The 24080-nt window shown below is 46.5% G+C and overlaps 1 protein-coding gene across 2 annotated transcripts in view; it reads right to left on the bottom strand.

The window, feature by feature from the left end:
• AARE (acylaminoacyl-peptidase-like protein) overlaps positions 1–24080 on the bottom strand; it is a 72156-nt gene that overhangs the window by 42470 nt on the left and 5606 nt on the right. For both annotated transcript variants that reach the window (XR_015262861.1, XM_086779624.1), the window contains exons 3-6: positions 3742–4063; positions 3429–3653; positions 3134–3349; positions 2967–3038 (exon numbers count right to left, since the gene is read on the bottom strand). Coding sequence is in view for 1 of the 2 variants with exons in the window: in XM_086779624.1 (XP_086635750.1) it covers positions 2967–3038; positions 3134–3349; positions 3429–3653; positions 3742–4063 (835 nt within the window). In the remaining variant the exon portion in view is untranslated. The remainder of the gene's footprint in view (positions 1–2966; positions 3039–3133; positions 3350–3428; positions 3654–3741; positions 4064–24080) is intronic.

Below are 24080 nucleotides of genomic sequence, written 5' to 3' on the forward strand. Positions count from 1 at the left end.
CCACTTTAGCCGGATCAAGTCGAATGCCTTCGGCATTGATTATATATCCCAAGTAATGTACCTGGAAGATAAAATTCTGACTTCTTTTCATTGACATAGAGCTCGTTACTTTCCAACAACTTCAGGACTTTCTCCACATCAATGTCATGCTGCTCAACTGTAGCTGAAAATATGAGTATGTCGTCCAAAAATATGAACACACACACTCCAATCAACTCCCGAAAAATACGCATCATCATGCGGTTAAATGTAGCTGGGGTGTTCGTCAATCCAAATGGCATAACCACAAACTCATAGTGGGCCCGTTCTGTACGGAAAGCTGTCTTGGGGATGTCCCCCTCAACAATCCGTACCTGGTGGTACCAAAAATTAAATCCAGTTTAGAGAACACCTTAGCTCCATTCAGCCTCTCGAGAATATAGTCAATTCGAGGCATCGGGAATCTGCTCTTGATAGTCAGCTTGTTGAGTGCACGATAATCGACACACAACCGAGAAGACCCATCTTTCTTCTTGACAAACAAGATCGGTGCTGCAAATGGCGACACGCTCGGGCGGATGAAGCCAGCTTGCAACAATTCTTGGAGTTGGCGGTCCAACTCCGATTCCATTGCCTTAGAAAGGCGATACGGAAACTTGCTTGGGGGTTCCGAGCCTGGGAGGAGGTCAATCTTGTGATCCTCCGGCCTGGACGGGGGAAGCTAGGGAGGGAGGCTGTCCCGAAGAAAAATCTTCTGGAACTTTTCATGGAGAACCGAGTACTTCTCGGAAGCACTGGCCACCGTCTGGGCTGTCTGGATGTAAATCATCGCACACTGTGCGCCTTTCCTGACTGCTCGCTTAGCCTGCAAGTGGCTTATGAGCGGAAAGTTTGGAATACCTGGCTCACACTTAATGGTCACCGGGGTGTTTGACACATTCCGATCGATTTGGAACGTGTGCTTGTCCCACTTGACATCAGGAAGAAACTTGTGAAACCACTAGATACCCAAAATTATGTCTGCTCCTACAAGAGGGGCAACCATAAAGTCACGCACAAACTCTATGCCCTGAATCACTAACTTAGCACCTAGAGCTTCATACTTGACGCTCGTTGTCATACCTGTGCTAAAACCCTCAACTTGTTTGTCCACCGGAGTCAGCTCGAAACGGGCACGCCTAGCGGCCTCTTCATGATCACATCCTCCGTGCTGCCGCTGTCAAACAAGACAACGACTCTCTGGCCACCTATGTAGCCAAAGGACTTGAGCAATTCGTTGCGCTCATACTCCTGGTCATGGGCGCCCTTCTGCTTATCTTCGAGCTCCCGGCTAATAATTGCTCCAACTGAAGCACCGGGGGATGAAGAACTAGGGGTAGCCGCTGGGGTCTGTGTGGGGGCTGTGCTCACCACGGAAGCCGTGGAGGCGGCGGCGGCCTTTGGAGGCTTCTTCGGACAATCCCGAGAAGTATGTCCTTTTGTGTGACAAAAGTAACATCTACCCTCCTTCCTGTACTGAGAAAGCTCCTCAGCACTCAACTTGCCACCTGTCTTGCCTGCCTCCGCTTTTTGGTCTGGAGTAAGCTTAGACGCATTGTTCGAGTTCTTGGAGCCAGAGGCTCCCGGGCTCTGTCCAATCCCTCTCATTTCAAATATCCAGACTCAAAGAGCTCTCAGAAAAGGAGCTAAGTGTACATTGATTTATGTCCGCACCCAGCAGTCTACTCTTCAACCAGCAACACCCTTAGAAAAGAAGTTGGTTGGTCCCCTTCCAAAGTTTCAAGACATCATGTTGTGGGACGACCTCCCACCCAAGCTTCCACCCATTCATCCTTAGGATCATCGCATTGAGTTGGTCCCCGGGACAGAGCCACCCATAGTAAATTCCCTATCACCTTTCTAAGGCACTGGAGGACAAACTCGAACAACAATTATCTAAGTTACTCTAGGCTCGATTTATCCTCGTTGTTCGCTACATTCATCTTATTCGTCCAAAAGAAAGATAAGGAAGGCCATCAGGAGCAGAAGCAGCCGCAAGCCCAGAGAAAGGCCGACTAACAACATCACAATCGATTGGGAGCAAGGCATGAAATCTGGATTAGCTGACACATCAGCATTCTGCAGCTGAAAACAGCATGGGGATAAAATTCTGCAGGTGAAAAGGATGCATCAGTCATTCAGAAGCAGACAACTCCGCAATTGACAATTGAAGATGATAATGTTGATGTTAGGAAGAAAATCCTGCAGATTATGTTGATTAATTCCTGCTGAAATTAGCAGCCAGGATTCAAATTCCTGCAACCAACGACTGCCACAGCAAGTGGAATGGCCAACATTTTAAAATTCAACTTTGTTGTGTTTCATTCACTTATGAGTCCCTGATTGACCATCATAATGTATCGGTCAATCATGGTAGTTGCCCTCAACGACCATTCCAGATCATTGTTGGATAAAGATCACCACATTGAAAGCATCAATACTTACGAGCCATCCAGTATTTGAAATCTCCATTCCACAATAAAGGAAACTTACCTATTGTGCTAAGCACACTTCATGCCCTCCACTTGTTAAGCTCACATGTTTGCTCGAAGTGCTGGATGTATCTTGTTGGATCTGTTCTTCCATTGAGTTTGGCCATGAACTTTGCAACAGTATGAGCACAACCATAAAACTTGAATAATACAACAAGCTTTGAAATCACATAAGGTGGTCGCAATTTCGGGCAGCCTCAAGGCACACTTTTGAAATATTTGTTCGCCTTATTTATGAAGGGACAGAGGCCATAAGTGGTCACAACAGGGAACATATGAGGCAGACAAACAACCCACAAAAGAGGAGTACAGAGCAGCCAACTAGCTAGGTGGGAAGCACAGAAAGGTTAAATTGCATATTCTTTACCATGGCAGGCTGTGCAGGGAACTTCTATGAACACCTTTGAATTGATGATATTTCAACAATGAGAGCTAACACCATACAAAAAGGGTTACCTGAAACGTGGCAAAAACGCACTGCTTAAAGAGTGTGTCAGTTTCCATATGCAGGGTGAAACATCATCAGGTCTGTTTTAACACAATAACCCCATGATTAGCCATTAAGCACTTCATTTCAAATTAAAAGCCCTGTCTAACTCTGAGTGGATCACAATGGAGCATACCTTTCTGTTTGAAATGCCTCCACTGCATAAAGTGCACAAGGCCTGTTAGAGCAGTACTTGATTCCAAGCTTTCTGTAGGTTCGAAAATTGTCCGAAGCCAATGGCCAGCCAACAAAAACCAGTAACTGGGTTTTGCCAGGCCCAGGCAAAGGCGCCCAAACTACTTGGCCCACACTCAGATCATCAGGAACACCTTCCACTTTCTGCACAGACCCACTAAAGAGCATGGAGGTCAGCAACACCACCACATGGAAACTGACTCTTCTGCTGAGCAGTCATCTGAGCTGATGCTTACTCTTGCAGATCTGCTACAAAGAGAACCGGTTTCCGTTTTCCAGTGTATGACTCCCCCCAATCCTCTTGCCAGTCTCCCTGACCTTTCCATGTGTACAAATCATTCTCATTTGCTTTGGTATCAGATGATTTGAGAGCTTTCCCAAAAACTGGCCGGTTGGAATCCGGCTCCTCAGCAATGTACGCAACATGCAACTCATCTTGACTCCATGAAACACCTTCAAACCTAGAGAAATGATTAGAAAATAAAAAGTCATAAATATGCAAAATTATCCAAGAAAATGCAGATTAATGATATGATTTATAAGATTTACCATCCATCAGCATACACAGGACCATGGACCGATGCAGGAACCGCTATCTCTTTCAAAAGCTGAGCAGAGCTCCATACTTCAAGCTTTGTAGGGCTAGAACCATTTTTGCCCTTAGACTCCCCGTTTCTGATTACAAGTAGCTTGCCCCCAGATTTGGAAGGGACTAGAAGAGACACTCCTGTAAGCTCAAAGGGGAATGCTGACCAGTTGCATGATGCTGCTTCCACGATTCCTTTTGGAATGTGTACAAAAGATAAGTATTTTCTCTTGGAATTGGCCACAAGATTGAACTCACTCATCACAACCATTGCTTCCATGTTTCCTGCATGTTTACAACATAAATCATCCACAATCTACACACTAAGTCCATAATTCGCATGTTGAGTGATTGGAACATAGCAATGTTCATGCTCTTACACACTTGTAGATCCAACCTTTACACAACGACAAAAAGAAAAACTACAAATTTCTGAATTTAAAGTTCAACTGATAGTAACTACTAAAACAAGCAACTCAGCAAATTATGATTTAAATCAAGAAAACTAGTCTATAAAAATAGGAGAGAGAAAAGAAGAAGAAGATATATATTAACGTCTTGCAAAAGACCCAACGGGTCTATGAAACAAAAGGTGAACAATGTGTCCATCGAATCTCATCATGGAAAAAAAAAACACCCAAAAAAAAAAAGAACTAACACTAATCCCTAGGTAAATGTGATATGTATGGATCATCATCATCATCCTTGTCATGGTGGATCACCATCCTCATCATTGTGGATACAAAGTGGTTGTAGAAGATATGGAGGTGTGAGTGTGGAGAGGGAGCTATCCATCGATTTGTGGTAGGGGTCCATCAAGGATGTCCAGCATCGGCGAGGGGGTGACGAGGGCCCCTAGATCTGCAGGGCCAAGGAGAAATTGGGACGAGGTAGCAGCTACAGATGCTCAGTGGAGGGTGAGGATCTCATCAATTTGGGGCTGGTGAGCCTAGGGTGCTTGACGTCGAAGACGGTAAAGGCGTCTGGCTCTCCAAAGTGCGGTGGTGCAAGGCAAGGTAACTCCAATCGAGGGGCGAGATGGTGAGCCCCTCGTCACTACTATGGTGTCCTCTTCCGTTTGAGTGTCCTCCTCTTGTGGGTTGAGGAAACTAGTGATGGTAGACTAAGATGGGTATCGGGGTCGCGGATCTTTGAATAGTAATACTAAGTGTCATCGGATCTCCAACAGGAAGACTCCAAGACAATGTTGATCTGGATACTCCATAACCCAAGATAATGGCCCAAACCCCTCTCTGAATAGCCAATGGAATCTCCCCCTGGTCTCATAATACACCAAGCACTCACAAATATAATGCGAGAAAGAAAGTTATATTAATGTCTACAAAAGACCCCAAGGGCCTACGAGACCAAAAGTAATACAATGGTACCATAAAGAAAAAGTAAAATGAAAACATCTGCCAGTACATGTGATCAACAGACGATCCTAGGACCTTCGTAGAGTGAGATATGTTGTGATCAGCTAAAGACGATACCCGCCTCGGCCAAAGCCAATATGATGGTGGAGTGAATGTTAGGCCTTTGTGATGGGAGCGTGTCATGTCGACGGAGAACCTCACAAATCTGTCTCTGTGTGGTGGAGAGTTCTGATGCTCTCGGTCAGGGACGTCTGAGTGCTCTCACTAAGAACTCCTCTGGGGCGTGGAGCTAGAGCGTGGGTACGGGTGGTGGGCTCTCATGTCATAGTAGAGGAACTTTTGTGGGTAGTGGATTCCGATGTGGATGTGTGTACCACAAAGAAATCTGTGATGGCTCTCTATGAGGTGTCATGTCGGAGCCGGAGCTGTCTCTCAGCATGCTACCTCAACACTACATCCCTGTGTCGTCTAAGCTCCATCAAGTGCCCAAGCACCTCTAATCCTCAAACTGTATCACCCATGTGAGTGGTATCCTCCCACCGCCTCGGAGTAGAGACTGGCAGAGCTAAGGATATCCCACATGAGAAGAGGACATGCACAGTATGCATCATAGGAGCAGTAGAGGATGAGGCCCATTATATGTTCAGTTGCCGCCTTACTATGAGATACAGGCGAGATTCCACTGCCTCTTTCGAGAGGGATTCGGACCCTGAGCTGGCCAATCATGATACGCATAGCATGTGACATGTGTAACTATATGTATCCCGGGATCTCAAAGAATCCATCCTTGGAGAGTCTCAAGAAGTGATCTCTATAGAACTCACACTTCTTACCAATCTCTAACGGAGACACCCATGTCTTCCCGAGTATATCTAACCGGATGATCCGGTTGATCTCATGTCGTGAGAGATAAAGGTGGGGGGATCCAAGCTATTCTGAAACGGGGGGAGACGGTCCATCTATATGCCATGTGCATGAAACCACTCCACTACCTCAGAGTACCATGCATGTGTCGGTAATGGTGGTGGTCGTGTCGCTGAGGAGGAGGGTAGTCCAGCTCGTCTCAATCGCTCCCTCTCCCTCTCGCAGTATAATTGCATAGAGGATTGTAGTGCTAGTCGTGGGAGGCGATCTCTTTCAAGCGTGTATACATGCTGAATATAAGTGATAGTCTGAAAAAGGGCATCTATAACCAGTGGGGCCACCCCAAACTATGCACATAGAATGTCATGTGGCACAAATGGCTTACTCTTGATCATGCATGACAACATCATCACATGTAGCCTCTCTATGCTCCTCCAGTGATCCTTTCCTAGGCCTGGCCCCCAAAAGGCTGCACCATACATAGCCGTTGGTCGTACTAGAGTATCAAAGAGCCAGCATTTAGTGCAAAGTTCTTGGAAATGTGCTTGGAAACACTCTCTCCATACGGGCTAGGGAGGCGTGTCCCCTCGCAAGTTGGTCAATCTCCACTCGGGCATCTCTGTATATGAAAAAAAATCGTGAGGCGACTGCATAAGATGTGTTGAAGATCATAACCTTGGTTTTGCCAAAATTGAACGTAAGGTCTCTCCCTGCAAAATCTGTCCAATGCATTTAATTGTTTCTATAAACCCTCGACTAAATCTGAGATCAAGACAATGTCGTCAGCATATAGCAATATGGGCACTCCTGTCTGAGCCAATGGTGAACCTCTACCTTCGAAACTTTCCACAAATACTGCGATCTCATCAATGTATAGGCCAAAGAGTGTAGGGGAGAGTGGACAGCCCTACTTAACCCCAATAGTGCTACATACATCTCTTAAGGTCCCACCGGGAGCATGTACTCGGCCGAGTATTGCCTCATATAGTGCCATCACACCCCATATCATCTCATGTGAGAACTGGGGCTCCTGCAAGAGTCCTATGAGATGGGATCGAGGGATGGAGTCAATGGCTTTGCGGAAATCCACAAAGCAGCAATATACATGTGTCTTTGAGGACCTTGCCTCCTCTATGATAGCACCTAAAGTAAAGATACAATCCACAAAGAGAGAGAGAGAGAGAGAGAGAGAGAGAGAGAGAGAGAAATGTTATGAAATGAAATGTTATATTAACGTCTTCAAAAGGCCAAAGTGACCTGTGAGAACAAAGTTACAACCATGTGACATCTGATACACTGTCTGGAGAAGAAAAGAAAGAACTGAAGGTAAGTAACTAGCCCTACAATACATCAGTAGGGAGCATCCGGAAGCAGCAACTAGGGAGAGTGGGAAGCTAATGCTACTAGTCAAAATGGGGTACATGAGTACATGGATACATGAATACATGAATATGGGGGAGTACGAAAGTGACAGTGAGTACAACAGTATATGGCTGGAGTGGTAATCATCCTAGGAGCTCTAGCATGGGTCTCTGTCGGATGGCCTGAATATCTGCCATAGTGAGATGCCTGGTCGAACGAGCCCGATGCCTCGCAATGATGCTCTGAATCCTCCGGTGTAGGCACCGTCTCTGATGTGAGGATCCGCAAACCCTCGGGCGTCTGGATTTGCCCAACTGGATAGCTCTCTCAACTAGAGTCCCACAGGGTGCCTGCTGCTGGGCTATCGGCTGTGTGTCCTCCCGAGTAGTCCCTCTAAAGAAGTCACTAATCTGTCTCTGTGTGGACTCCCTGCCAGTCGGGCGTCTGCTCCTGATAATGGACTCTCTGAGCCTGCGGATCTCCAGGAGATAAAAACCCAAGCATCTCTGATCACAATAGTCCATGACTCTAGCCAGTGGTCCAAATCCCTCTCTGAAAAGGCAATGGTAGCGCCCTCGAATCTCATAATATGCTGTGCAGCGACAAATGTAGTGCTCCTCCGTCTCTGGCTCTATCCAACAAATCTGATAAATCCTGTCCCCTGGAGGTATGCCTCTAAATCTGCCTGTCTCTATCTCTAACTGATGTGAAGAGATGCGGATATGCCCAATGGCGCACATCAATTGTCACATGCACTCTGCACTAAGTGCATGGTGACAAGATGGCTCATCATCAGAAGTGCAGCATTTGTACAGTTTTAGAACCCAATAGGATGATAATTGTCGTACGCCGTGACCCCATTGTACATCCTCAGTCCAAGATAAGTCAGGCACGAGCTACGTAGGTCATTCCTCAGCCTTAGTGGGTCAGTCAGTCAGTCAAGTCCCTTAACCCACTTGGAGAGAATCATTCATGCATGTAGAGTCAGTAGAAGCCTTAGGGTTTGCATCAGAAAGCACTCTGCATCTTGCATAATATGCATACATATGCCTGTGCATCATTTAGAACATCCCCAAAGCCTTAGGGAATTTACTGGGATTTATCCGGTATTTTTTCCATATTTATTAGTATTTATTTATCATTATTTGCATTATTGGGCATTTATAAATATTAATTTTATTTAATGACCAACCTCCAGTTAGTATAAATAGGCTTGCCTAGAGCCTCTTTTGCTCATTCAGTCTTCATTGTGCTAAGAGCTCTCCTCTCTCTTGCTTTCAGCCCAAGACTAATCCAACCCTAGAGCCCATAAGCTTGCTTCTCCAGCCCTTGAGAAACCCTAGCTTCATTCAGCCCTAGGTGCTTGCATTCAGCCCTGAATTCAGCACTCAGTTCAGGCCCTGATTCAGTCCACAGTTCATCTTCAATTCAACGCCAGTTTGCAGCCTGTATTCACCTGCGTTTTTGCACAGCCGTACAGCAGCAGTGCTGCGTTTTCTGTCCAGCAGCCTCAGTACCCTGCAGCTTCTGTCCAGCAGCTCCAAGACACCTGCGTTTCAGTCCATCAGCACTCCAGACACCTGCGTTTCTGTCCACAGCAGTATCCAGCCCTGAATCAGCAGTCTACAGCAGTTTCCAGCCCTGAAATTGTTGTTTGCATCAGTGTCCAGCATTCTGTGCATCATCAACACATTCAGCAGTCATCTGGTGAAGGTAACACAGCATTCATATGTGTTTTCAGCATTCTAACAGTGTGTAGAACAGTCCACCTTCTTCTTCTTTGAGCCTCAGGTGTGCAGCCCTTCCTCATGCCCTTGGGAGGAGTGCATAGGCTCGAGATCAAGTCATTGAGGTGTTTCTACAGCAGTGTACAGATCAGCCGCTCTCCGATCCTCCGAGATCTTGCGTTCGGCTTATCTACAGTCCAAAGTCATTCTCTCTAAAGTAATAAAGCAAATACTATCTCGTTATCGGGATAGGGGGCCCTTCAGTGGGTAATTCGGGACCCCATCTGGTGTACAGTGTTCATATCTCTCTCTCATCTCTTTAAAGTTTGAAGTAAATGAAATGGATTGCTAAACTCACGAAACTCAGGATACAGAAGACGGTGTGAGCATATTGTGTGACAGGATCAACCAATACAAAGACTTCCGCTGCATATCACATTGGTATCAGATTCAGATAGTCCACACACACCGTATCCTAGCATGGGGGCATCCTCGGATGGTTAGATTGCGTTCCGGCACGACCACCGACTTCAGCATCATGTCTACACGAGAGAGTACTCATCCGCCGGAAGACGTCTCCCCCGACGGAGACCTTGCTCTTCCGCCTACAGCAGACACCATAGCTCTTCTAAGAGCTCAGAACCAGCTACTCATGGAGCGTCTCCAACTCTTGGAGGCAGCAGCAGCACGTCCTTCTACACCTCCAGCAGCACCCGACTACATCTCCCTCTTCTTTCAGATGGAACAACAAAGGAGAGAGGACGAGGCCCGAAGGCGAAGAGAAAAAGAAGAAAGACGGGACTATGAGGAAGCCCAACGCAGGATCGACGAAGACCGGCGTCAGGCTGAACTCGCCGCTCGGGAACACCAACGTGAGCTTGTTCGAGAACGTATGCTACTCGAACACCAACGGGAAAAGGAGGCCATACACTTGAGGTATCAGCAGCTCTCCTCGGTCTCCCCAGTCATAGGTGTCACCAGCCAGCAGCCCGCAGCAGCAACCACCATCATTCGCAGTCAACCGAATTTCAGCAAGTATGATGGTAAGTGTGATCATTCTTCAGTTAATCAATTTGTTCATCAATTTAATGCTCATTTTCCATTAGCTAGGATCACAGACCCACAAGACAAAGTCCACTTAGCGGCTCCCCATCTCACTAGTGAGGCAGTCACTTGGTGGCAGCATTGGTCTAGTATTCATACTGACCAGGCCACAGGTGTCACAGCCTTTGACTGGGACATCTTTGTCCATGACCTGAAGACCAGATTTCTCCCGCCCCAGTACATGACCGGTCTGAAAGACGAGTTCTATGGACTCCGACAGAACGGTTCCCCAGTGCTTCAGTTTTCCGGTAAGGTTATTACTTTAGCACAGCAGTTAGGGTTATCTGAGCAGGCCAAGATGGAGCAATTCATTCGTGGATTGGACTCCAACATTCGGTTCACAGTTCGTAACTTTGAACCAAGTACAGATGACCGGGCTTTGACTCTCGCTCAGAATGAAGAAATGAAGCTCAATGGGGGCAAGCCCAAGCAGGCATCTCAGTCCAGTACCAAACCCCTGCAGCAGCAATCCGCTGCACAAACAGGGAAAGGTAACGCATCTTCTAAAGATGCTAAGAAGGACAGCAGTAATAGCTCCAGTTCAGGGGGTAAGAAGGATAAAGAACCTAAGAAAACCCCTGATGAAAAGGCTAAAGCAAGCATTACTGGAGGTTATCTTCCTCCAGAGGAGCAAAAGAAGTACCAGTCAGAAAATAGATGTTTTTTCTGTCATATTATAGGGCATGGTAAGAAGGATTGCCACAAATGGCAAGCGGCACAAGCTGCCAAAGCTCCTTCTGCCACAGTTGCCACAGCCTCCCCAGCTCCTCCAGCCCCGCCTACTACCTCAAATGCAGTTCAACTTTTACCTTCCATGCATCCTATGCCATCCGTGGTATTTGATGCTAAGCAGGAGGGTGAGAGCGATGCTGCTCAGAAGAGCCTTATCCGAGCTTATGGCTCTGCCCAGGGCCGACAGTTTGTAGTCCTTTTCGATATGGGTAGTTCTGAAGACGCCATCTCTCCCGAGTTGGCTAATAAATTGAACTGCACTTTAGTCCCATATCATTTGGATGTGGACGGGTTTACACCTAGTCTTCGCACCCACATTTCCCAGAAGGCACAGCAGTTTGCCTTTGAAGTTCAGAAGGCCTCATTTCAACGAGATTTCATCGTCTCCCCTCTGTTAGGGTGTGACATGATCTTAGGAATTCAGTGGTTCCGTCAGTATGAGCCTATTCCCGATTGGGAGCAGGACACTTTTACTATTTGTAAAGGTTTTCCTGAGCCTGTCATGATTCGTGGGGATAGAAGCATTCTTGGCATCCCATTGATTTCACATCTCCAGGCCAGACGAGCTATCCGCAAGGGAGCAGAAGGAGCACTCCTTTATGTTCGTGCTCAAACAGCCCCTCCCTCATTAGTAGCATCCCTTACATCTTCAGTCCCTCAGTTAGCAGACCTCCTATCCAGACACCAGGACATTATGCTTAGGGACGATCTCCCACCCAGTCTCCCACCCTCTCGCCTTGAGGACCATCACATTGATTTGGTCCCTGGATCAGACCCTCCTAGCAGGTTTCCCTATCGTCTTTCCAAGACTTTAGAGGGCGAGTTGGAAAAGCAGTTATCTAAGCTTCTCTGAGCCGGATTCATTCGGCCTTCTTCCTCCCCATTTGCTGCACCTATCCTATTTGTCCAAAAGAAGGACAAGTCTGCACGCCTTTGTGTAGACTACAGGGCATTAAACAAACTCACTATCAAGAACAAGTTTCCTATGCCCAGGATAGAGTACGTTTTGGAGCGTTTAGACGGTGCTAAATTTTTCACTAAGATCGACCTCAAGAGCGGTTACCATCAGGTCCGCATTTTTGAAGCTGACATTCCAAAAACAGCTTTCAGGACAGAGCGTGGTCACTACGAGTTCGTAGTCATGCCTTTTGGGCTTACAAATGCACCCGCAACGGTCAATAAGATGATGTCTAGGATTTTCGCAGTCCACATTGGGAAGTGTGTTTTCATATTCCTTGATGACATACTAGTCTTCTCAGCCATTGCGGAGCAGCATGAGAAAGATGTGGAGAAAGTCTTGCAACTTTTGCGAGATAATCAGCTCTACATAAATGCCAAAAAGTCTATCTTTGGTGTTAAGGAAGTTCAGTATTTGGGCTACATCATCGGTTCCGATGGGATTAGACTGGACCCCTCAAAGGTTCAAGAGATCTTACATTGGGATATTCCTAAGACCGCCCAAGAAATCCGTTCATTCGTAGGTCTTTGTCAGGCCTATAGCACACATGTCCATCAGTTTTCCAACCTTGCAGCACCTCTTACCGACTTGCTCAAGGGGGTGAAGACTCGCAAGCAAAAAGTCTCAGTTACAGGTAAGGCACTTGATGCATTTCGTGCACTCCAGAAAGCTGCCTCAGAAGCACCTGTATTAAAGTTAGCATCATGGGACAAACCTTTCGAGGTCATCACCGATGCCAGCAATGTAGCCATAGGTGCAGTCCTCCAGCAGGACAATAGACCCGTGGCTTATTACAGCAGAAAGTTGGATGTCGCTGAAAAGAATTATTCAGTATATAACAAAGAGCTTTTGGGTGTGATCACAGCGCTCAAACATTGGAAGCCTTTTCTTTATGGACAGGCTTTCACAGTGAAAACAGACCACCAAGCACTTAAGTGGCTTCAGACTATGCCAAGTGCCCAGTGGAGTGATCGACAGGCCAGGTGGAGTCAAATCTTCCAACAGTTTGGAGGTATGATTGAATACATCCCTGGTAAGCATAACCCAGTAGCAGATGCTCTCAGTCGAAAGTCCAGCATCCAGGCAGTCCAAGAAGCTACCATTCTCGAAATCACGGGGAAGGACTTGGATAGTATGAAAGACCAATATGTCGACTCCCCTGAGTTTGGTACTCAGTATAGTTTGGCCCTCACTTCTGAGCCTGGCCACTATTCAGTACAGAACGGTTGGTTGTTCTACAAGAACCGTCTCTGTGTTACTCGAGAAAAGCGTTCCGCTCTTCTCCACGATGCCCATGACTCCTCAGTTGGAGGACATGGGGGTATCAACAGTACCCTCGAGAAATTAAAACGGTCCTTTTATTGGCCAAAGATGAGGCATGATGTCTATGCACATGTACAAGCCTGTAAGATTTGTCAAAAAGTCAAGGTTCCCTATACAAAGAAGGCAGGTTTACTTCAACCTTTGCCTATCCCCGACGGACCTTTCATCGACATATCTATGGACTTTGTAGGACCTCTACCAGCATCCACTGGATCCCGTAACACTCAGTGTTTTACCATTGTGGATCGATTCAGTAAGTTCTGCATGCTCATCCCATGCAAGCATACGGCCACAGCCGAGGAAGTAGCCCGTCTGTTTCTCAAGCATTGGTATCCAATTTGTGGTTTGCCTAGCAATATAACATCAGACAGAGATTCCAAGTTTACCTCGCATTTCTGGAGGGCATTATTTGAAAACTTTGGAACTAAGTTGCAGTTGTCTAGTGCATTTCATCCCCAGACAGATGGCCAGACAGAAATTTATAATCAGTTGGCCTTCGATGTCCTCAAGTCATACTGTCATGACCAGCAGTCCAAATGGGAGCACTATCTTCCATTGGTCCAAGCTATCTTGAACGACACGCATTCATCCAGTGTCGGACGGACTCCATATGAAGCAGCCTTTGGTCGCCGTTTTTCTTCTCTTTTGACGAGAATGGTGTCTCCATCTTTAGAGGCTAATAAAACCACGGAAGCATTTTCCGAGATCATTGAGTCAGTCAAAGACCGCTTGACCAAAGCTCAGGAAGCATATAGCAGACAGGCAAATAAATCTAGACGAGATGTCCACTTCAAGGAAGGGGATTGGGTCTATTTGCGTATCATGAAGCAGAGATTGAAACAAGTGGGCAAACGTTGTCCCAAGCTTTCATTCCGCAGTTTTGGCCCTTTTCCAATAGTTAAGAAGATAAGTGATGTCTCAATGAAGTTAAAGTTGCCTGCCAGTTGGACAATGCATGATGTTTTCCATGTTTCTTGGCTAAAACCATATGTTGGTCCAGAAGTGTTTGATGTTTCAGATGAACAGCAGCCAGACGTGGTAGACGAGGCAGAAGTTATTGAGCCTGAGCAGATCCTTCTTCATCGATGGAAGCATGGTTCCGGTCGACGGATTCGTCAGTTCTATACGAAGTTCCAAGATCGAGGCACCCACGAAGCCGTATGGCTCGACGAGGAGTTCTTCCAGGAGTACCCCCAGTTATTGGCGGACTACTTGGAAGCCATGAACCTGCCGCCAAGCTAATCAGGAGGGAATGTCACATGCACTCTGCACTAAGTGCATGGTGACAAGATGGCTCATCATCAGAAGTGCAGCATTTGTACAGTTTTAGAACCCAATAGGATGATAATTGTCGTACGCCGTGACCCCATTGTACATCCTCAGTCCAGGATAAGTCAGGCACGAGCTACGTAGGTCATTCCTCAGCCTTAGTGGGTCAGTCAGTCAGTCAAGTCCCTTAACCCACTTGGAGAGAATCATTCATGCATGTAGAGTCAGTAGAAGCCTTAGGGTTTGCATCAGAAAGCACTCTGCATCTTGCATAATATGCATACATATGCCTGTGCATCATTTAGAACATCCCCAAAGCCTTAGGGAATTTACTGGGATTTATCCGGTATTTTTTCCATATTTATTAGTATTTATTTATCATTATTTGCATTATTGGGCATTTATAAATATTAATTTTATTTAATGACCAACCTCCAGTTAGTATAAATAGGCTTGCCTAGAGCCTCTTTTGCTCATTCAGTCTTCATTGTGCTAAGAGCTCTCCTCTCTCTTGCTTTCAGCCCAAGACTAATCCAACCCTAGAGCCCATAAGCTTGCTTCTCCAGCCCTTGAGAAACCCTAGCTTCATTCAGCCCTAGGTGCTTGCATTCAGCCCTGAATTCAGCACTCAGTTCAGGCCCTGATTCAGTCCACAGTTCATCTTCAATTCAACGCCAGTTTGCAGCCTGTATTCACCTGCGTTTTTGCACAGCCGTACAGCAGCAGTGCTGCGTTTTCTGTCCAGCAGCCTCAGTACCCTGCAGCTTCTGTCCAGCAGCTCCAAGACACCTGCGTTTCAGTCCATCAGCACTCCAGACACCTGCGTTTCTGTCCACAGCAGTATCCAGCCCTGAATCAGCAGTCTACAGCAGTTTCCAGCCCTGAAATTGTTGTTTGCATCAGTGTCCAGCATTCTGTGCATCATCAACACATTCAGCAGTCATCTGGTGAAGGTAACACAGCATTCATATGTGTTTTCAGCATTCTAACAGTGTGTAGAACAGTCCACCTTCTTCTTCTTTGAGCCTCAGGTGTGCAGCCCTTCCTCATGCCCTTGGGAGGAGTGCATAGGCTCGAGATCAAGTCATTGAGGTGTTTCTACAGCAGTGTACAGATCAGCCGCTCTCCGATCCTCCGAGATCTTGCGTTCGGCTTATCCACAGTCCAAAGTCATTCTCTCTAAAGTAATAAAGCAAATACTATCTCGTTATCGGGATAGGGGGCCCTTCAGTGGGTAATTCGGGACCCCATCTGGTGTACAGTGTTCATATCTCTCTCTCATCTCTTTAAAGTTTGAAGTAAATGAAATGGATTGCTAAACTCACGAAACTCAGGATACAGAAGACGGTGTGAGCATATTGTGTGACAGGATCAACCAATACAAAGACTTCCGCTGCATATCACATCAATCCATGAGACAGATGGGTACATGTAGCTCAGTCTAAGTATAAAGCCATCCTCAGTGGTGCGGAGAAGATGGTCTCTATAGAAAGCCATCTTCGTCCCCAGCTCCTGTGAGGGCTCTAGCCATGTCCTCCTAGTGTCCAACTAAATGAGGTCCTGTCTGATGACTCTACTAATCTCAGAATGTGTCAAGGTGAGAGAGGGTGCCTCCAGACACGCAAATCCAGTGGGAGGTGCGTATGTTTCGGCCAGCCACCTTCGAAGACGCACTCTCGCTTGCGCAGAGTAAGAGTGACCAAGAGAGATCACGATGGCAAAGATGAACTGCAGTGCCAATGGGAAAAGCAAGCACTATATGATAGGGAAGATGAGAAACCCCAATGTCATAGTGCTAAAGCTAGAGCCCAGTAGTACATAAACGCATCACTTGAAATGCATGTCAAAGATCATGTGTACATCAACTGCATCAAATCAAGAGGCATCGCATAAGCTGCATTACGAGAAGGTGTTATAATATCCTCCAATAAGGAAAATAAATATAATACCCCCCTCAAGGTAAGCATCCAAATGCCAAACTGAACTGCATGTAATCCACATCAATGACAACAAGAGAGCAAAGCATAGCTCTGTAACGGCACCAGTGATAAGCATAAGAAGATGGAGCAGATATACGCATGTGTAAAGGCAACAAGATCCAGAAGTCATGCCTATGAGACATGCAATGTAAGCTGCAAGAGGTAAACTCATCAATGGAGGGTCCGATGAGGAAAAAATCAGCAATGGTAGGGCTGATAAAAATAAAAATTCAGCAATGGGGGAAAGCTGAAAATCGGGAGAGAAAGTGGGAGCTCGGGGCAAGCATCAACCAATGCTATGACAGGATGGATAAACTCTCAACGATGCCATGATCAATGGCATGTACAGCAAGTGTAAAGATGCATAATCAAACAATGAATAATATACATGTGACATGTCAAAACCATGAGGGCAAGCCAACACTCGCCAAGTGTGTAGAAGGCACTCCCAGTAAACATCGCATGTGAGAAAGTGACAGTGTCAACACTGTAGAAACAATCCCGCTGCAAGGGATGCAGCACAAAAGGCATCTCCAGTAGACATCACATAAGAGAAAGCGTCTATCATTGACACGCATAAGGGTCAACAAGCATAAGTGACCATGAGGCATCACCAACTGCATGTGGGCAAGTAAAATCCCCCCCTGAAATGCATCTGCCAGACAATGCATACCAAGAAGTACTGACTATAGAGCAGAGTCATCAAAAGCAACGCCATCAGAAGACATCTCTGCAGGTGATGAAGATGTAATGGTCAAGGCTGATACATGTGTAGCTAAATTGGCCTGATCTGCACCTATTGAAGAAGATGCCAGCTTCTTCTTTTTTTCACTCTCAATACGTTTTTTGCATTCCTCTATGGTGTGCCCTGTTTTCTGCAATAATTACAACGCTTTTTCTTTTCAGACTCGTCCTCTGTCTTGGGAGGATCCGATAGGCTAGGTTTAGGCCCAGATCGATTCCCACGAAAGGGAGCAGTCATTGCTGACTCAACAGACATCATGTTGTTCCTGTTGGAACGGGATTGCTCTTCACTGAGCAAGAGAGTCACAAGGTTGTCAAAAGTGACCGCATTAGGTGCATTGCCAGCCAACAACTGCAAAGTGGTGCCAAATGTCTGATAAGAGTCCGGCAAATTACGTAAGACTGTCTAAATAAGATAGCCATCTGTCAAGACCTCATCAATGTTAAGAGCTACTCTCTAAGGTCTTTCACATGTGTAAGGTACTGATCGATATAGTCACCTTCAAGCATGCGGTCAGTCTCAAGCTTGCCCCGAAGGTAAGCTACACAAGCCTCATTGCGACCTAAATACAACTCTGCCAAGGTATCCCAAGCGCCCTTAGCGGTGGTGCAGAAACGAATATGCGGAATGATGTGCGAGCAATCAACGCATGGGCCTAAGCATCCCTAGCATCCCAAGTACGCTGCTGCTAGGTAGGAGGAGAATGAGAAGGTTGACCTGCAGGAGGCTGAGCGGGAATCACTTCACCTTCCGCTGAGGTAGGTGCGAGAGGACGCTCCTCAGTGCCATCCACATATAGCCATATATTCTTGGCAACCAATACATGACGCATTGTATAAGCCCACATAGGGTAGTTATCCCCATTGAGCTTGTCCTCTTGAGGCAGCATGCCAACGAGGTCATTGTTATGACAACACAGCAAAAGAGATCTGTCCACAGGTTACCACAAGAGTAGGGAATGCCCCAGCAAAACTATAAGAATGCAAGAGAGAAATAGTAGGATAATCAATGGACTGAAAGGGAACTCCTTCACCACAAGAAATACATATGCATGTCCCAAAACTGCAAGTGTGGTGCACAAATCTGTCAAAATGTCAACAATGGCATACATATATTTTAGTAAACCACAAATGTATACATGTGCCATGAAAAATACGATCAGTTGACACCTATAAGAGCTGCAAGTGCGCAAATCCCAGCAAAATCAAAGGTAAATGGATCGAATGCTGCAAAAATGGACTCAATGTAGAAAAGCCCCAATTTTTAGGCGGCCAATTAGACCAAATCTGAACAGGCACCTATAAATCTACACCTGTACATCTGCTTAAGTGTCCAAAAGTGCAATTGTCACCCGTACCAATGCTATAATGCCCCAATGCCAAGTGATTTGCCTGTAACACCCAAAATGCCAGCAAATGTCTATAATAGACTTGTAAATAGTGTCAATTTCTACAAAATCCCGAAATTTCTAGTGCAATTACGCACCAAATCTGTTGAAATCAATGCCAATGTGTACCACTGTTGCAATTGCAAGCTCAATGGTGAAAAGCCCCAAATTTTAGCAGACAAAATGTGCAATTTCAGGTCAAAATTTACAAATCCCATGAACCTGTAAACCTATATGGGCTGAAATTTTTGAAAATTTTCAAATGCCCTAAATTCTGCAGTGTACAGGAAGGCGCAGATCCGAACGTTGTCAACTACATGGATGCTCGCATGGTGCAGTCGGTCTGTACAGCTGCAATTGCAGGGCTACGAATGGTAGCAAGGCGGCAATGTGCAGCAACTGCAAGGCGGTGCAGGGCAAGGCGGCACAAGGTAGTAGTTGGGCGGCACAGGGGGCAACAGCTGGGCGGTGCAGAGCAGGGTGGTCAACTCTGCAAACAGTGCGCAGTTCAAGGCAGAGGCTTCCGTGCGTAAAACAGCAGCACCCTGAAGAAAAAGAGGCACACATGCGTGTATTATGCGTGCAATAGGCTCAAGCTTAAGCAAGAAGGGCAAACCCTAGCTCTGATACCAATGTTGAGTAGGAGGGCAGCTAGCCTGCGCACACGCACAAGCTCAAGCACAGAGAAACATGAGTGCTGGAAAAGATTTACTCAATAATGATAAAAATGAAAGTACAATGAGAGTACTAAAAAGCCTAGGGCTAAGTGCCCAACACACGAGTGTTCACACGGGAAAAAACATGTCCAGCCATAGGGAAAAAGTGCTCGTGAGTAAGCTGGGTTCACACCTAAACTAGCTGAGAGTGACCGGGTGGACATGACCAACACGACCACCAGTCGGCCAGTTCAATATGTCTTTTCTGGCCTATAAAAGGCAATAAAGCTCATCGTTTTTAGCATTCAGGCCAGAAATGGGCTGGATCATAGGATTAGGCCTACACTAGGGTTTTGACCTTTTCATGGAAGGAAACCAAGGGCTGAAAGACTGTTGTACCTTTTTGTACTATATGATATACTGAATACTCAGCTATCTCTCTCTCTCTCTCTCTTCGCTTCACCCACCCTCTGCATTTCGCCCCCTTTCCCTCTGCATTTCGCCCCCCCTTTCTCTTCGCTTATCTCTTTCCACCGGCCTTCTCTCTCTTCGTTTCACCCACCCTGCATTTCGCCCCCCCCTTTCTCTTCGCTTATCTCTTTCCACCGGCCTTCTCTCTCTTCGCTTCACCCACCCTCTGCATTTCGCCCCCTTTCCCCACCCACTGCATTTCGCCCCCCCCTTTCTCTTCGCTTATCTCTTTCCACCGGCCTTCTCTCTCTTCGCTTCACCCACCCTCTGCATTTCGCCGCCTGCTGAAAGACCGTTGTACCTTTTTGTACTATATGATATATTGAATACTCAGCTATCTCTCTCTCTCTCTCTCTCTTCGCTTCACCCACCCTCTGCATTTCGCCCCCTTTCCCTCTGCATTTCGCCCCCCCTTTCTCTTCGCTTATCTCTTTCCACCGGCCTTCTCTCTCTTCGCTTCACCCACCCTCTGCATTTCGCCGCCTGCTGAAAGACTGTTGTACCTTTTTGTACTATATGATATACTGAATACTCAGCTATCTCTCTCTCTCTCTCTCTCTTCGCTTCACCCACCCTCTGCATTTCGCCCCCCCTTTCTCTTCGCTTATCTCTTTCCACCGGCCTTCTCTCTCTTCGTTTCACCCACCCTGCATTTCGCCCCCCCTTTCTCTTCGCTTATCTCTTTCCACCGGCCTTCTCTCTCTTCGCTTCACCCACCCTCTGCATTTCGCCCCCTTTCCCCACCCACTGCATTTCGCCCCCCCCCCCCCCCCCCCCCCCCTCTTTCTCTTCGCTTATCTCTTTCCACCGGCCTTCTCTCTCTTCGCTTCACCCACCCTTTGCATTTCGCCCCCTTTTCCCACCCACTGCATTTCGGCCCCCCCCTTCTCTTCGCTTATCTCTTTCCACCGGCCTTCTCTCTCTTCGCTTCACCCACCCTCTGCATTTCGCCGCCTCTCCCCACCCACCCTCTACATTTCGCCGCCTCTCCCCACTCACCCTTGCTCAGGCCCCCAAGGCAGCAACATAACTCTCTCCTGCACCTGTAGCTGAGCATCTTGTAGGTCGCATTTTTTGAGTCTCCCCCAAAGGGGAGAGGGTACCCTTGAGGGGGGACTCCTTCCACCAACAGCCCTCTCCTTTATCAACAGCAACACATGGAAAGTAAGAAGTCTTTTGCCTCAGTCACCGCTTCACGATTACCGCCCATTCCTCCACCCGTGAGCAAGCCGACACCATGGGAAGCCTACCTCATGCAAGAACTGAAGAAACTCCAGGGAGAATTAGCAGCACTGAAACACAAGACTATCAAGAAAGATGAACAAATCAACGAACTGAAAGTGCAAGTGCAAGCCATGAAGACGAAGCAAGAGGAAGCACGAGAAGGACCCATACCTACAACACTACAAACAGAAATGACAAACCATGTTTCAAAGGTCAATTCAGTTAACTCACAAGATTTTGTTAAAGAAGTCATATCAGCGGTCAAAGAAAAGGAACGAATGGAAAGTAACAAAAAGGTAATCAGAGTCGGTGGTCTTCCTCAAGGCTGGGATAGGGCAGACATAGCTCAAGAGCTTCGAGAAGACTACATATTAGATACAGATGTACTTACAGCACAACTGAGCAAAGTAGTCCCCTTCGTGGACTTAGGAGACCCTATCTCTATTATAGTAAAGGGTACACAGGCAAAAGTCTCCTATATGGACAACAATGAGAAAATAGCAGTGATGAAGCAAACAAGGTCTCTCCAAGGGACAAAGGTATGGATAGCTGATGAACTCACCCCGCTACAACTCAAGAACAAATCGGCAGAGCTGAATAAAGTTAAAGAAGCAAGAAAGAATGGCAAATGGGCAATATACAGAGGAGGACAAGCAATCATTAAAGAATTCCGTACCCCACCCCCCTCAAGAGCAAATCCATCCATGGATGAAATATAGCTATTTTTATTTTGAACCTCAATTTCGAACTAGATGCAATAGAACCCATTGTAATTTAAACTCTTAAGAGTATTAAGAGTTCATTTTGAGTTATTTTTTTTCCAGTTTTATGCCTCTTTGGCATCGATACCCAGAGTGGAATGTAAATGGATGTACCTGATCTGTCCCATAGGTCGGATTCGGCCTCCCGTGGACGTTAATATAACTTTCTTTCTTTCTTCTTTCTTTCTCTCTCTCTCCTCTCTCTTCTACATGCGTTTTGCATCAGCATGTTCCCAGATGGTGTTTAGGGTTGAAAGAAGACTCCCAGAGCTTCCGCATGTGACATAAGCACCTACGGGCTTCCCTCATGCTCATTTTCAGCAATAAACGTCTGTCTACAGCCTTCTACAATTTGTACTTGGGCCTACAACCTCTGTTTTCTCTTTCTTTCATGGTATCAAAGCCAAAGCTGACCTAAAGGCAGAAAAGTGATGCATTTTTCTTCTTGGAGCAAAGGTTTCCTCAAGAGTGCTGTGTTTTCTGCGGCTGAAGCTTGGGACTTCTACGTTTTTGTTGTTGGAGGCTGAGGCCCTCTACTAGGTGCTGAGGACAGGGTTCCTTAGAGATTTGCTTTCTCTATTACTATTTCCCACCCTCCCTCCCTTTCTTCTTTCTCTCCTCTTGCTGTGCACAGCTTGAGAGGAGGCTATTTGTTTTTTACGGCCCTCTTGCTTCAGAGTAGGTTTCTTGTCAGAGGACATGGCTTCAAGAGATTTCTCTACTGCTGCTCCTTCTCCAGTTGATACACCAATACCTTCAGAGCTTGGATCTCCTCCTCCCACTCCCCAGGTGGTTCCTCTTCCCAATCTTTCTTCTCTGAGTTCTCTCATCCAGTTCTTTCTACTGCTCCCACCCAAATACCATCCTACATTCTCCCCAAGTCAATAACTCCATGAAGCTTCAGCAACCAACTATCATAGTTGGTCTTTCTACACTCAGTTATTGCTAGAAGGAGCCGGTGTGTGGATGTCCATCTCCACACCTCACTTGGTGGATCCTGCTTTGAGAAGCATATTGGATGCTCAGGCCCGTCTTATCATCATCCACTACATGACTCTATCTATACAAGCACAATTTGTATCCACCCAGACTAATGCTCATCAAATGTGGACGAAGATCCAAAGGCGGTATGGAAGAGTTTCAACAGTGAAGATTGCCAAACCGGAGTCAGATCTGGAGAAGATTACAATCAATGAGTCAGATAACATGGTTGAGAAGATTGGAGAGTTCACCAGTATCAAGCTGCAGCTTGAGGAGTACAGGAGCACAATCAACAATCCAATCCATAAGCTTCTTGGAAAATTGTATGCTTCCTTTGATTCTTTTAGGGATCGTATTTACTTCCGTGATCCCCACCCCCCTTTTGAGGAAGTCGTGAGTTATCTCCACGACAAGTGCATGCTTCGCGGAAAATGCAAGACAAGGGCAAAGGCAAAGGCAGAAAAGGAAACTCCAACAACAAAAACAAAGACAAAGACAAGGGTAAATAGGATTCAAAGGAGTCCAAGGACAAAAGCAATGAATGTGATTACCAAGGTTGATGCCGTACGTACGTACGGATCCGTACAGTACGGTACAGCCGTACGGTACGGTACGAAACCGTACTGTACGGAACCGTACGGAAACATTTAAAAAAATAAAAAATGGTGTGGCGTGGCGAAACGCGTGTGGTGACCATGCGCTTGTGGATAAGCGACCAAAATTTGGGCATTTGTGAATACTTGCAAAATCGTGTGTACCTGCAAAACTCTGCAGAGCAAACTTCTTCGCTCTTCTTCGCTCTCTCTCACGCTCAGGCTTCATCATGCCGTGCAAGACTAACCCGAACTGGGCAATCCACACCAATGTCCTGAACACCCCTTCTCAGCAAGGGTCAGGTACTTGGCTATGGGCATGCAAGTATTGCGGGGAGTAGTACAGCACCATAACTCGCGTCATCAAGCACATGACAGGTATCGGGTGCACCAGTCAATGTGGTCCATGTGATAAAATACCACAAGCTGTGAGGGACCAATTGATTGCGGAGAATTGTCCTGCAATGGGTGGTGCAAGCAGTGTTAGAGGTGGTGAAAGTACGCAAGATGCTCTCCATGATGCTTTTATTGGAAATGTTACAGGTTCAGGTACAGTAGATGAGGGTGAAAGTCTTTCGGCTTCAGCCCAATCCACCACAGGCAGGAAGAGGGCACGTATTGCCGATGATGAGGACCTCCTGCCACAAGATGCGAGAGGTACAAGGGAGGCATCAAAGCAATCCACTCTGCGTTCTTGTATCTCATCACAAGCTTGGGTAAAGGAGCGGCAAATGGTGGCAGAAATGGAGATTTGTCGTACTCTTATTGAGTATAATATATCCTTCAATGT

The sequence above is a fragment of the Cibotium barometz genome, chromosome 40, assembly GCF_041138505.1.
Source record: "Cibotium barometz isolate CiBa-2024 chromosome 40, ASM4113850v1, whole genome shotgun sequence".
Classification (NCBI taxonomy): Eukaryota; Viridiplantae; Streptophyta; class Polypodiopsida; order Cyatheales; family Cibotiaceae; genus Cibotium; species Cibotium barometz.